We start from the raw sequence: 13,885 nt of genomic DNA on the forward strand, positions 1-13,885 counted from the left end.
TCAGGTCCTTGAAGGCTTGTTCGGCCTCAAGAGTCCATTCGAAGCGTTTGTTTTTCTTTAGGAGAGCGGTGATGGGTTGGACTGTTCGGGAAAATTCCAGGATGAATCTTCGATAGAAATTGGCAAAGCCGAGCATGCTCTGAACTCCCTTCACCGAGCTTGGAGATGGCCATTTGAGGATGGCGTCCACCTTTCGCGAGTCCATTCGGACTCCTTGAGGTGTCAGGATGAATCCGAGAAACTCAACTTCTGTGGTATGAAAAACGCATTTTTCGAGTTTTGCAAATAATCTGTGCTGGCGCAGTTTCTCAAGAACTGCCCTAACATGTTTTCTGTGATCAGATTCTGAAGAAGAGTACACCAGGATGTCGTCAATGTAAACAATGACACAGACATCGATAAGTTCCCGAAGAACATCATTCATAAAGTAATGAAAGGCGGCAGGTGCATTGCACAAACCGAAGGGCATCACCTGATATTCGAAGAGCCCAGTAGGTGAGTGCCACCCAATATTTCCCTCTCTCTGCACATCCCCTATGTTATCCATGCAGGTGCTGCCACATCCGTACCAGGCTTTGCCTGCCGTTCCTTCTGTGCCATGTGTTAGAAGACCAAAATAAATAGAAATGAACTGGGAAAGGAAAAAAGGGAAATAAAGAAAGCTCCTTTCAGAACTTGGTGCGGAATGCAGTCTTCCATTCGTCGCCTTCTTTTATGCGCACCAGGTGATAAGCTCCTCGGAGATCTAACTTGGTGTACACACAAGCGTCTTTCACGTGGTCGATAAGCTCAGGGATCAAGGGCAGAGGATAACGATTCTTAATCGTTATTTGATTTAGGGCGCGATAGTCTATACACGTTCTAAGGTCGCCTTCTTTTTTCGGCACAAAGAACAGAGCTGAAGAGACAGGAGACTTGGACGGGCGAATAAAACCATTGGCTAGGTACTGATCTAAATACTGACGCAAATGCAGGTTCTCAGGTTCCGTAAGAGCATAAATCCTGCTACAAGGTAGTTGAGCATTGGGTACCAGATGGATTTGGCAATCATAAGACCGATGGGGAGGTAACGTGTTAGCCTATTCTTTCTGAAAAACGTCTTGGAATTCTTGGTATTCTGATGGTAGCTGTACAGGGGTGGAAGTTGCTGAGGCTAGACCCATAGCTGGATTTCTTAGATAACAAGTTGGTTCACAATCAGGAAAACTTATCTTCTTTGCTCGCCAGTCAATTCTGGGATTATGTGTTTCTAACCAAGGAATTCCAAGAATTACTTGAAATTGTGGGGCCTTGATCACATCAAACACGATTGCTTCCCGATGTCCATCCTGACCCACCAGTGTCACTTCAACAGTGGAATGCGTTACAGGCCCTGAGGCTATTTCGGTTCCATCTACTGTAGTAATGACATCTTGGGTTACTTTCGGGCGGAGAGGAAGCTTAATCCTTAAAGCCAATTCACGGTCTATGTAATTTCCAATAGCTCCACTGTCGATGTATGCTTTTATAGCATGCAACTGCTGAGGCTGTTTTGGGTCCACGAGCACCATTGGCATGACAAAATGTGAGGTCAAAGAGTTAGTTTTCAAGCTCGGCAAGTGGACCCCTACGCTTGCCGGGCTAGGTCGTTTCCCGAATCAGGTGTCACTAATTCGTTATCAGTAGCTCCAACCACCTTCTTAAGTGGTTTAACTGGACAATTTCGAAGAAAGTGACCGGAAGTCCCGCAATACAGACAAAGTTGCATTTGCCGCCTTCTCTCTCGTTCTTTCTGCGTTAATGGGCCTTTAACCCCACCGATTTGCATAGGTTCAGATACGTCGGTACTCTTGGAGTTAGCGTGGGTTTTGATCGGTGCTCGGTTTTCATACTTGAACCGATCTGCTTTTCTATTTTGAAGTCTGTGATCAAGTTGAACCACCAAGTCAATGTAGTCTGCGCAGACCCGGGGTGGGTTTACTATCTGAGCTAGAACATCCTTAAGCTCTCCGCGCAGGCCTCGATGAAACAATGTGATCCTTTTGCTTTCTGGCCATCCAGTTTCCACAACCAGTCTGTTAAAGGTGGCTATGTAGGGCAGAAGATCCTGATTACCTTGTCGTAAGGATAGCAGTTCGTTATCAAGGGCCTGTCCTTGAGAGTGTCGAGCGAACAACCTTTCCATGCTGGCCTGGAAGCCCTGAAAATTCTGGAGAATGGGATCATCCTGATTTACCAATGGAATAGTCCAATCGGCAGCACTGCCACTGAGGTAAGATAGTATAAAGGCTACCTTGGTCTGGTCGTTAGGGAAGGCTCCGGGTCTGCATAGAAAATGTAAACGACATTGGTTCATAAAGACGGCATATTTCTTGGGATCCCCCGCAAAACGTTCAGGCGGGGCCAAAGGCATGTGTCCAGGTAGATTAATTTGTACCGGGTTACTCAAACCCATTGATGTGGAAATGTCTCCGGAATTAGGTAAAGGAGTGTGCCTTGCCTGGGCCTGTAATAACCTTTTGGCCAGGTCATCTGTTCTTTCCTTGGATAAGATCAGTTCTCTTTTGAGAGCGTTAGTCTCCTGGCGGGCAGAGTGCACCTCTGCCCATAATTCCCCCAAAAGCTGGGCCAGCTGGTCAGTCTCGGAAGTCTCCAAAGCGCCCGGGTGGGAAATTGTGGGTAGGCTTCGCGTTCTGTAACGCTCACCTGATTCCCACGGAGGCGCAGGTCTGACTTCGAGTGCTGATGCTTCTTCAATGGTGAAGCGCAGGACTCTGAAGATGGACAGGAAGGGCCCTCTACTCTGGCTTCTCCGGCTCGCAGGAATATTCCCCTGTGCATGAAAAGGGAGTATTACCTACTGACTGAGTTATGATCAAGCCTCCCACTCTCTTCCAACCCTCCACGATACCCTTCCACGATTCCCCGTGAAGTCTCACCTTAGGGTCAGGAAGGATGAGCTCTCCATCCTGCTTCTGATGCAGGGGCGCGTTGAAACCCAGTTACTTCACTGGATTGAGGATTGATGGGAGTTCAGGTAAGCTTGACTATTCTCGTAAGGCTCTGTAAAAGTTCTGTTGCAAGTTCAAAAGTCCAAGCTTAATAATAATGTTCATTGTCTTTTTGCAGCAAGCGCTAATGTTTATGTCTTTTTTCCCCTTAGGGGCCGGGGTTCGGAATGCCGAAGATATGGCACCGACCCGAAGTGAAATGTGCAGTTCCAGTTCCAGTAAATGGCAGGTTAGTTCTGGATGAGCGCTCGGGAACTGACTTTGCATACGCTCATTCAATGTCTTTGTCTTTTTTCCCCATAGGGGCCGGGGTCCGGAAAATGCCTGGAAGCGGCAAGACCCGAAATGAAATGAGGTAAGTCTTATTCCCTTCCTTCTCTCACCTCTTATTCTTGTCCTTTTCTCTAGGCTCTGGGAAGTGGCTGTGTATCCAGATGATCGCTGCTGAAGATGGAGGAACCCAGGAAAGGTGAGTGAAATGCAGCGCTGCAGCGATCGTAACGAAATGCTTTTAAAAATAATGTCTTCCCTTTCAGGATCGTCGGTGATGTCTCTGTGGTGCAGATTTAGCTGGTAAGGTCTCTTGTCTCCCTTTGCAGGTGACCCAGGATGCTGACAGGCGTGGCTGAAGTCCAGATGCAGGAGCTGATACGGTGAGTGTCCAGCTGCGAGGAGCAGAAAAACGCGAAGCGTGAGTTGCTGATCGGGTGTGGTTTAAATAGCTTTGGAAGAAGTCCCAAGTGTGTATCCTTCCTCCGATCAGGTATGTATCCTTCCCCGACCACACCCGGGTGGAAAGTAGTCCCACAGGTAAAGTAGTTCCATTCAGGCCTCAAGAGGGCCTGGATGTGGCAGCATGGTCTGCATCAGGTAAGTGCACATGAAAACACTTGAACACATGTCTAGCTTTATGAGCCTGGCGCCTAAGGCGCCAGGACAGAGGTCCAACATGAGCCTGGCGCCTAAGGCGCCAGGACTGCATCCAAAGGGCCCCAGCTTGGGCCCGCTGGCACTCCCCTGGGGAAAATGATGCCTGCCTCTGGGGTCGCTGGGTCGGACCTGGCTCCTTGGAGGTAGGCATCATGACAGTAAGTGCTCAGTTTTACAAGAGATTATTCAGGTGTGAGGAACGCCTGAGGTGAACTTATTTGCGACCAGTCAGAACTGCAAGTGGAACCTATATGCTTCCCTGATGAGCCAGGGCCCTGATTCAGTGGGTGACAGGCTATCGGTCTCATGGGATCAAAATAAACTATATGCATTTCCTTTGTCCCATTTGATAATAAAAGTTCTATACAAATTTTGTCTGCAGTCATCAAAGACATTTTGAAGGTCTTTTACATCTGTATCTTCCAGTGACAAATCCCCACTCTTCTTGAGATATGAATGCAATATTAGCTGCTCTTACTCACAAACCTTTTGAACCCATAGCTTCAGCTGATATTAAACTAGTTATGCAGAAAGCTTCATTTCTAGAAGTGGTAACATCAGCCAAAACAAAAAGGGAAATTGAAGTCCTTTCCTCTTCTGAACCTCACACAGTTTTTCACAATGTCCTGAGAACTCATCCTGCCTTTCTCCCTAAAGTGGTTTCTTCTTTCCATATCAACCAGGAGGTTGTCCTGCCCACTTTTTTTTCTCCTTCACAATTGGAGCGATAAAGAAGTCTTCAATGCATTGATGTAAAGAGAACTCTCAAAATTATCTGAATCAGTCTTTAACATTCACTAAATCCAACAGCATTTTTGTTACTTTTGTGAGCTACAAAACAGGGTTTCAGGGTTCAAAAGCTACTATCGCATGATGGATAATGTGGGGTGAAAATACAACCCCATGGTGACAGAGATTGAGAGGGCATGCAAGGCCCTATTATCAGAATGAAGCTGGCTGATGGTGCTACCCACAGAAAGATGCAGGCTAATTAAAAACATTGATTTTCGACATAAGGCTGAGTGAAATACATAAATGGGCCTATTTCCACTCTACTAAAATGGAGAGGCACACAAGTGAAGAAAAATATGCTTGAGAGTTTAAAATTACTCAATGTGCCCGGTGCATGGAAAAATAAGACGCATGAGGCTGAAATGCTTTTTTCCTAAAATATGAAACGTTACAGTTTCAACTTAAAGAGACAGATAGCAGCATGTGACATTGACGTCTATGCAGCACACTGCAGTGATCCAGAAATCCAAAGTCAAATCAAGCATTTTGCAATTGTTACCATACAAATAACTTATTTTCATCATATTAAATGACAGCATGTAAAGAGAAAGGCCTATTTGGTTTTGTTGAAGTGAACACTGTCCTATGTTAACTGTGGCCTAGGGGTGAATAATACCAAAAGTGAACTTATATCTGTTTAAATAGCGTACTGAAGTTATAAAAAGCAGAACAGGATGTGATACAGAAGGCCATGTTGAACACATCTTTTCAATTTAAAATGCAAGTCTGTTAGAATTATGGATGTAGCTTGTTTTCCCCACTGAACTGAAAGGTCTGTGCCTCTGAAACATTGACCTCAAAACCTTTGGGCTAGGCCCACCAGGAAAAGCAGGCCTGGTTTTCAGTTTAAAATACAAAGAAATAGAGAGAATTAGATCAGAGTTGTGGAGGCTGTAGATAACACGGCCAGCAGAAATGACCTTAAGGTCAAACCTCCCCATTAACTGTACATTAGCCTCGGACAGGGTTTTTGGAAGCAAAGGAGGGGACGGTAGAATAATATGAACCAGGCAGATGTCCTGGTCATGTGACCATACAGAAATTAAACTTAAGAAAAGGTGGGGATTATTATAAAACTGAGGGGCACATGTGAAACATTGGCTGATTAACATAGGAATACATTTTACTTAATATAAAGAGCATTATGTGTTCCGCTGATCTCATCCCAGACACATATTAAAGAGGATAAGAAGCCAGTCAGTGCCATGTAAATATGAATTCCGTGGGATGCATACAATTTGAGTTATGAAAATGATTATGATTCTGGCATTCTCATAATTCTGAGGAACTGGAAAATTGGTAGGGTGTTAGATTGTGAAATCAAGATGTGAATTGGGGAGTGTCATATTTTTCACTAGTGTGGTGCAGTAGCAAATCGAAGTAGCAAATAGCAAAAAAATGTAGCTTCTCCCAGGAAGATTAGTAGTTTCTGATTCTATATAACTCAAAGATAAATATATATGTGTGTGCCTACAGTTATCTGAAAAATTAACGTACCTTCCATGTTGTGAGATTTTAAGAACACTAAAAAGGTAAACCCACTTGTCATTTTGGAATGATGAATCTTTCTCCTTCCTCAGCCTCCATGATACACACCACCCAACTCCTTGTCCAATGGGGTGGGAGAGCTACCCAATCAATATCATGGGAATTATTATATTACGGGAGTGTCATCTGCCCCGTAAGAGATCCATTTTCAATCTGAGAGGGACTGGACTTTTGACTTTTCCATTCTATTCCTGGAGGTAGTCTACTTCTGGACTCTTGCGAGGAACATCTAGCAGAGGGGCAAGGAGAGCTACCAATGCCATCAGGGTAAACCTTGCCAGGAGAAACGCTGTTTACCCAGAAAGGCCTGAAACCTTGCACAGGAGACAGAGATTGGGCAATCTAGAAGCTAACTGGGCCTTTCACTTGAGGAGCCAGAGGAGGACTGGGTGCCGGGGACTATCCTTGACCAAAGCCTTTGACCAGATCTGTGCTGTCCTCAGAGGAGCCCTGCTGTTTCCCTGGAGGCCCCATAACCAAGCCCTCCCATGTAAGTAGATTCATCCAAATGCCAACAAAAGTGTGGGTGGAATCTGACAGCCTTAATCCCAATCTCGCATAGTAGGTGGGGGATGGAACTGGGGAGAGCCTTGGCACATTTTATTTAATATAACTCACATTAATTTCCCCCATAGAAAACCACCCAATCCATTTAAATTGAATTGTGTTGGGAACTGTCTGCCTTAATCCTTTCCATTAAATTGTGGGGCAGGGGGTAAGACAGTGTAGACCCTTAGCATATTTAATTAAAGTTACATCAATTAATTCCTATATAGAAAAATCTCAGAATGAGTCTTGTTAGAGTCTGAAACTAACACAGTTCATGCCCAGTGTGTTAGAGCCGGTATAGACAATAAATGCTGGGGTGACTGTCCTTCTGAAACCCCAGACTTCTCGACAGAAGGGGGTGTCCTTAATCCCAAAAAGAAGTAACCCTAAATCTCTGCCTTTCAGGTGAATGTAGAGTGTGTAAAACGAATGTTCCCATTCCTTTTAAACAAGAATTCCAAAGCATTGCAGTTCCCTTGTATGAGTGGTGTAAAAGGAAATGTCCCATTTAGTCCCATTTATTCTTGAACCAGAATCCTCAAAGATTTGCATTTAACTTTATTGTGTGCAGAAAAACAATTTTTCCCAGAGAGTTCATTCCCAAACCATACCTTTCAAATAAGAAGCCAAAACGATGTTCCCATTGCACTCCCCATCCCTGTACCTTGCCTTCACACCAAAGGGGTCATATCTGCTTGATGCCTGCAGAGCGGAGGTTGCTTGGAGAAAAGAGCATGTTTGACATGTTTCTATGGGTTTCAATTGCAAGACATCTGATGTAAAGTGATGACAGTCCATCTCTAAATTGTACCTGTGTGTTGAAGTATCTGAAAGTCCATTAGAAATATAAGTCAGTCAATTGGTGCAAGTCAATTTCAAATTGTGATATTGCATAGTATCACAGCTTTTGGTGGCTGATGCTTTTGGGACTGTTCTAGTAGTCTTTGTAAACAAATAAATATATGTACTTACTATACACCACCCTGGTTCCTAGCTCATTGGTGGTATGGAGGCCTCAATTAAGTTGTTGTGCGCCACCTGGCTTGGGGGGGAACAGGAACTCCCTGAGTTGAATGTGACCACCCAATAAATTGTGACAATAATGGCCTGCATCCTGGTTACAGACTTCAAAACATGCAGGCTCCCAAGTGTCTTTGTGTGCATGCAGTTCGGGCTCAGGCCACAGCTGTGGCATTTCAACGACATGACCCGTGGGATGGCATTCGTAAGGCGGCCACTTGAGCCTCTCATTAAGCTTTTTCAAGCATTAGTGCATGGCTACAAGCTTCAGAGCAGATGTTAAATTTGCTCTAGCAGTTTTGAGGAATCTCATTGGTTAGAGTAATAGGACCGTCCTGCATTCTTAGTGCTACTCATTCTCCCATAACTATGGAGAAAAGGGGATGGGACATAGGAGTAAGAACAAGTTACTCACCCTAGTGACTTCTCTACTCCTAGTCCATAGTCCTCCTTGCCTTATATGGCCCGCACGCCATTCCCGTAAGAGTCTTTGGTACAATATCTCAACAGATAGCTTTAAGGTCTGACGGGTGTAGCCGGTTGGTGGGGCTAGCAACGACAGCGCGGCAGCGCACCAAAACATTTAACAGGGAGAAATCCATATGTATTGAGGAAAGGGGACTATGGTCTAGGAATACAGAAGTCTCTAGAGTGACTAACTTTTTCTTAACTAACTGATCCTTACCTGTTCCATTCAGCGCAGCAGACCCACATAGCGCCACATGTCGACATACCATGGCACACTTAGCAAGCTCCTCTAAAGACATCATTGGTGCCTCACCATATCTGGTCCCCGCCGCAGGTCGTCTGACTTTGCCCACTGCATTACCTGAATAGATGATGCTCTTGTGCAATCGAAACTTCATTCACTCCCAATATGACTGAGCCTCTAATGGCCGCGTGTTCATTACAGATGAGCATTAGGGAGTCCTGGTTCAGAATGGCTGTGTGTAGCTGCCTCTTATTTGGAAACAGGGTCATTCATATTCATGCCATCTACTGGGTGTATGTGAGAAGAGCGGCGAAACAGTGCTGGCGGTGAGTAGAGGGCAGATCAACCTGAAGCGGCCGTTGCCTCTGCACTAGCCCAGGGTGCGGAGTGCGGAGTGCATGGCTATCTTTGATTGACTCGCTTCATGGTGGTGGGTGGCACCTATTAGTCCATGAAGCTTCTACACTAGTCCTGAAACAACAAGACACTGCTCATCAATTCGCAAAAATACATAAAGAAAAATGTCCATGCATTGCCCCAGTGCCCCGGAAAAGGCAGTGGTCCTGAGGGGGCTTACACATTTGCTGTTTGGCGCAGGTACTAACGTATATGTATGAGAGCTAGTGTGAGTGCAGGAGTGAGGACAGTGGTGGAGTGGAGTCGGTGACCGACTATACCTGGTGCTTTATCATGGTCCCAGCTATTACACGGATGTGGCCCTGGCTGCTCTCCGCCCTGGTCACCCACTCTGAAAACACTCGAAAGTCCTTATCTTGTGTCAGAGGACGGTGCCAGAAGTTCTGCCTCTACGTGAGAACTTGTATCAATGAGACATCTTGCATGTAGCTTCCTTCTGGGCCAGAAGACCGGTTCTACTGGGAAGGAAAGACCCTCATTCCAAGTCTACACATTGCCATTTTATCAATTTTTGAACTCTTTGTCTTTCTGTGCAGTCCCTCTTTTTTGGGGCTACAGGCATAACCTTTGTCTACAAATAGTCAGATTGCAGGAACTTTGCTGATATAATAGACGTACCTTGGTGGGGCTGGCATCCTTTGATGTACCGGATCACGCTGATTACTGTCAAGGTATTAATACTGATCAGACCAAACAACAGTATTAAGAACCCATCAACCTGATGAGACAGAAAGAGACAATGTGAGGTGGTCATAAGTAGGGCGATCTGTGGTTTAGAGCAGATGGAAGCACTGACCGCGGTCGTTCGTGACTGCCACAGACAATAGGCTTAATTCAATCATTTAATTATAACCAGTAACGCAAAACCATCCTCTTACGCTTTATAGGTGCTGTGGTGCATTCTGCATGAGTATTACCGCATGAAATGCGCCCTAACCTACTTCAAAAAACATCTCCTGATTCCTTCCCTCACACACAGGTAGGGATTCAGACACATTATTCAGGGGCAGAAATACAGATTCAATATTCTAGACCTTTCACAATTAACATACATGTGCTCCTCGCACGCAATGCACAGTGGGGATTTGGGAAACCCGCCGTCTTACCTTACATGTCCACAGTGAAGTGATGAGAAACCCGTCGTCCCTGAACAGGTTAAATATTTGCAGAATTCCCCTGGAGTATCCAAAAATTGATATGCCCGCATCGGCGACGGCAAGGTTGAAGGTGAGGTAATCATGGGGGTCCAGCGAGTGTCTGTGACTGTACATGATAAAGATGACAGCTCCGTTACCAAGCCAAGAGAGCCATCCTGGAGCAGGGAGAAAAATCCATAGGTGTGGGACCAGAAAACGGCTCAATGCTATCCATCCACATGCAGACCCAAGACGGACCCGCTTCCACGAGTACCCTACAGGGTCGCACAGTACGAACCATTATCAACGGATCATGTTACGTCACGTACTGCGGTCACTTCCACAGAGAGGGGTTCAAACCCCTTGGCGGATAAGACATGTCTTAGGTATGCAGTTATTTACAGAAGGAAGGACAGTCATGTGTAATGGGGTACTTCCCTGATTTTTTGTTGACGGGGGATCAGTCTTAATGTGGGAAGAATACAGGATGCATGTAACAGAACCAAAGACTGATTACCCCCCTCTTGGTCCGTTTTTGTTTGGGGTAGTGCAACACTGTTTAACCTTTCTTAGCTTCTAATTGCTCACATGATCTCCAAAACCACTCATATTAACAAAAATAGTTTATTTGATGATTTCAAACACGAGTAAAAACAGTTCATACTGTAAATAAAAACCTTAATCAAGGTGGGGTTAGTATGTTGCTTGAGTCCTTATGCAAACTATATAACACTTCTCAGAGGTAGTCCTATAGGGCAGTAAATGGCAAACGGAAATCTGTCGTGTTATTATGACATGCTTAATTTGGTTTGTATTTAGAAATCCACGAAAACATCAGATGTAAGTCCCAAGCACTTATTTTCTATGGTCGACCCTTAATACGGTCTCCAGAATGTTGAGGCTAATTAGTCAGTGCCTCGTAGCCGGTCTACATAGGTTTCGGCCGTTCGTTTAATTAAGTGCCATCTCTAGCACCTTTTTCAGTATTTTTTGGCCTTCTTTTGGAGATCATGTGAACAATTAGAACCTAAGAAAGGTTAAACAGTGTTGCACTAACCCAAACAAAAACAGACAAAGTGATGGGTAATCAGTCTTTGGTTTTATTATATGCAAAACAACATATGTTGTTATTTTAAGAACAAACATACTTAAATTAATCACTTTTAGTTAGACAATCCCCTCTGCTAGGTCTTAACTCGTTCATATTAAATAGTGTATTATGTTGCATTGGGAAATATCAAAGTTATACATAAATATCATTTTAAACACTACAAGTGCAGACATTAATCAACCCATTTGGTGAATCATGATATTAATTTGGATGCTTGTCGTCAAAGAAAGGCCCAGTATTGTGACTGCCCAACATTCTTAATGAATAATTGCTCGAAAAAGGCCATTCAATTTGTGCCACCTTATGTGATAAGTGATCACTGCATAATCAAAAAGGGTGATGAAGATTTTAATCACATTTTTACTGCAAAACGCTGATCCGCGCAAGGGATCGGCGTCTGACACTTTCCGCTTTCTATATGGGTGCGCAATGACATGATCGCGCTTGTGTGCGCAATTATGTCATTACGTCAAAACCGTTGCAAAGCCATTTTGAGAAACAGCGCTACTTGTTGTAAAGAAACTGCATATCTTTGAATAAAACTGGATAGAACGGTACATTGGATTTAATCTTCCAGATCCGAGTTTTGAAGTAAGGGCAATCTTCCAGATCCGAGTTTTGAAGTAAGGTCAATCTTCCAGATCAGAGTTTTGAAGTAAGGTCAATCTTCCAGATCAGAGTTTTGAAGTAAGGTCAATCTTCCAGATCAGAGTTTTGAAGTAAGGGCAATCGCATCCTTATGCCGACTTTCTACATTCAGATAAATTAGATCTGGGTCCTTCACAAATATGCATCCCTAGATGTAGTTTGTATGCTTTTTGGGATCACCCTAATACTGATCATATTAATATGTTCAGACTTTCGCACCAAAAAAGGAGAGATATTATACAAGCCTTACAAAATACCGAATATCGCTGAGTGCATAAATATCATATTTACGTATGAGTCCCACTGACCACTGAACCAACGTGACCAGTAGAGCGATTCTCTATGTGAATTAATAGATATTTAACTTACATAATAATCATATTATAAACTTTAGGTTATTCACATTGGTTTATTTTATTTTATTTCATATTTTTTCTTTTTCTTTTGACAATCTAAATAATAATAAGAGCATAAACCTCCTGATGACCCACTGGAAACACCTGGTGAGGCTTAAAATCTATACTTCTTCTGACAAATAACAGAGATTGGGATCTGCATTCATTTATCGAGTATTTACTGGACAGAACCTGATGGAATCATTTTCTTTGTGTGTTAATTAAGGTTCTTCATTTAATGAGAAAATCATTGACAATATAAGCAGAAACCTTTGATTAACATCTTCATCACCCTTTTCGATTGTGGAGTGGTCATTTATATCGCATAAACTGGCGCAAATTGAATGATCCTTTTGAAGCACTTGCACATAGATGCCATGTTATTGTATCCAAAATCAGTGTTCAAGCATAGATTCATTAGGCCTAAAAATTAGTAATCCTAACCCCAAATCAATACCTTGTAACAAGAAAAGCGAAGACAATGGGCTTCATTGTGAGTAGGGTGTTCCCAGAAACATAAGACATTTTTAAATTTCAAATATCATCTAATTATGAACAGGGTATTCACCACATGGGTTATTGCAGAGAAGAAGCAGACACATTTTCTGCCAACTTAGTTTTAATAGTGAAGACAGGACAGATAAACATGACGCAATTCACAGGTGGCAGAGAACTGGCACAAAACACAAAGCAGACCGGGATACCAAGTGCAGAAACCAGAGGGGAGAAGGGCAGAACCACGAGCAGGGCGGCCATGGGTGCCAGCCGGTGAAGACCCATCCCAGGCTTCTTAGCCTGCCTGTATCTTTATCATGTATATTTATGGGAAGTAGCTAAGTTACAATGGGCCTGTCAATACAAAAGTGCTGTGCGTGTATTCACAGGAGTGGTGTCTGCTGGATGGGAGGTTTTTAAGCATCACTTTTCATGGATTTTAAAAAAAACATTTTTATTATTTTAAAAAAAAGTGGGCTCTTGCATGAAAATCCATAGACGATGCTTTAGGTAAGGATTGTTCATTGTAAGTTTCTTCTTGATTTTCATCTTCTCCGGAATAGGGACTGGAAAGGTTCCTGTGCTTTTTTCTAGACATGTACCAAGCAGTGATGATCACTAATTGGCGTCCTCTAGACTGTGTCATACCTCACCAGGATCCTGTGTAACCTCAAGTGTGTGACTTCATCTATATGCAAATGTCAACAGTTGTACTTGGGACTCTTGGGACGTCAGAAAGGGAAATTAGATTGCATTTGTGTCACATTCGCTGGGATAGAGAAAACGATGGATGAATATCCCTCTATCACGCCAGGGTCCTTTAAAGTTGAGTTTTTAATTCTTAGGTCCAACCTTTAGGTACAGACATTCCTTTCTGCCTATTCAGTAATGCGGTTCTATGAAATACGGACATAGCAACAAAGTGTTGCCAAATCCATTTGCCTGAATCAGAATCTTTTTGCCACCGTACAAAATGAAGGTGTTTTCGGCACAGGGGTTCATGGCGCGGCCTGAGTCTCAAGCCTTGTTATATTGTGTTCGTTTGTATAGTTATAAATCCGAATGGGACTGCCAAGCGATTTGTGTGAGTTGGATTCTGCCATCCTTTGGTCTCTGATGGGAGGATGAACAGGGGAGGCAAG

At 43.7% G+C, this 13,885-nt stretch overlaps 1 protein-coding gene across 2 annotated transcripts in view; it reads right to left on the reverse strand.

Moving 5' to 3' along the window:
* Nucleotides 1-13,885, reverse strand: part of LOC138527401 (rhodopsin, GQ-coupled-like) — an 83,991-nt gene that overhangs the window by 41,580 nt on the left and 28,526 nt on the right. For both annotated transcript variants that reach the window (XM_069638498.1, XM_069638497.1), the window contains 2 exons: nt 10,065-10,270; nt 9,577-9,676 (listed from right to left, as the gene is read on the reverse strand). In XM_069638498.1, the coding sequence (XP_069494599.1) occupies nt 9,577-9,676; nt 10,065-10,270 (306 nt within the window). The remainder of the gene's footprint in view (nt 1-9,576; nt 9,677-10,064; nt 10,271-13,885) is intronic.

The sequence above is a fragment of the Ambystoma mexicanum genome, chromosome 14 (genome assembly GCF_040938575.1).
Source record: "Ambystoma mexicanum isolate Mex_15411 chromosome 14, UKY_AmexF1_1, whole genome shotgun sequence".
NCBI lineage: Eukaryota > Metazoa > Chordata > Amphibia > Caudata > Ambystomatidae > Ambystoma > Ambystoma mexicanum.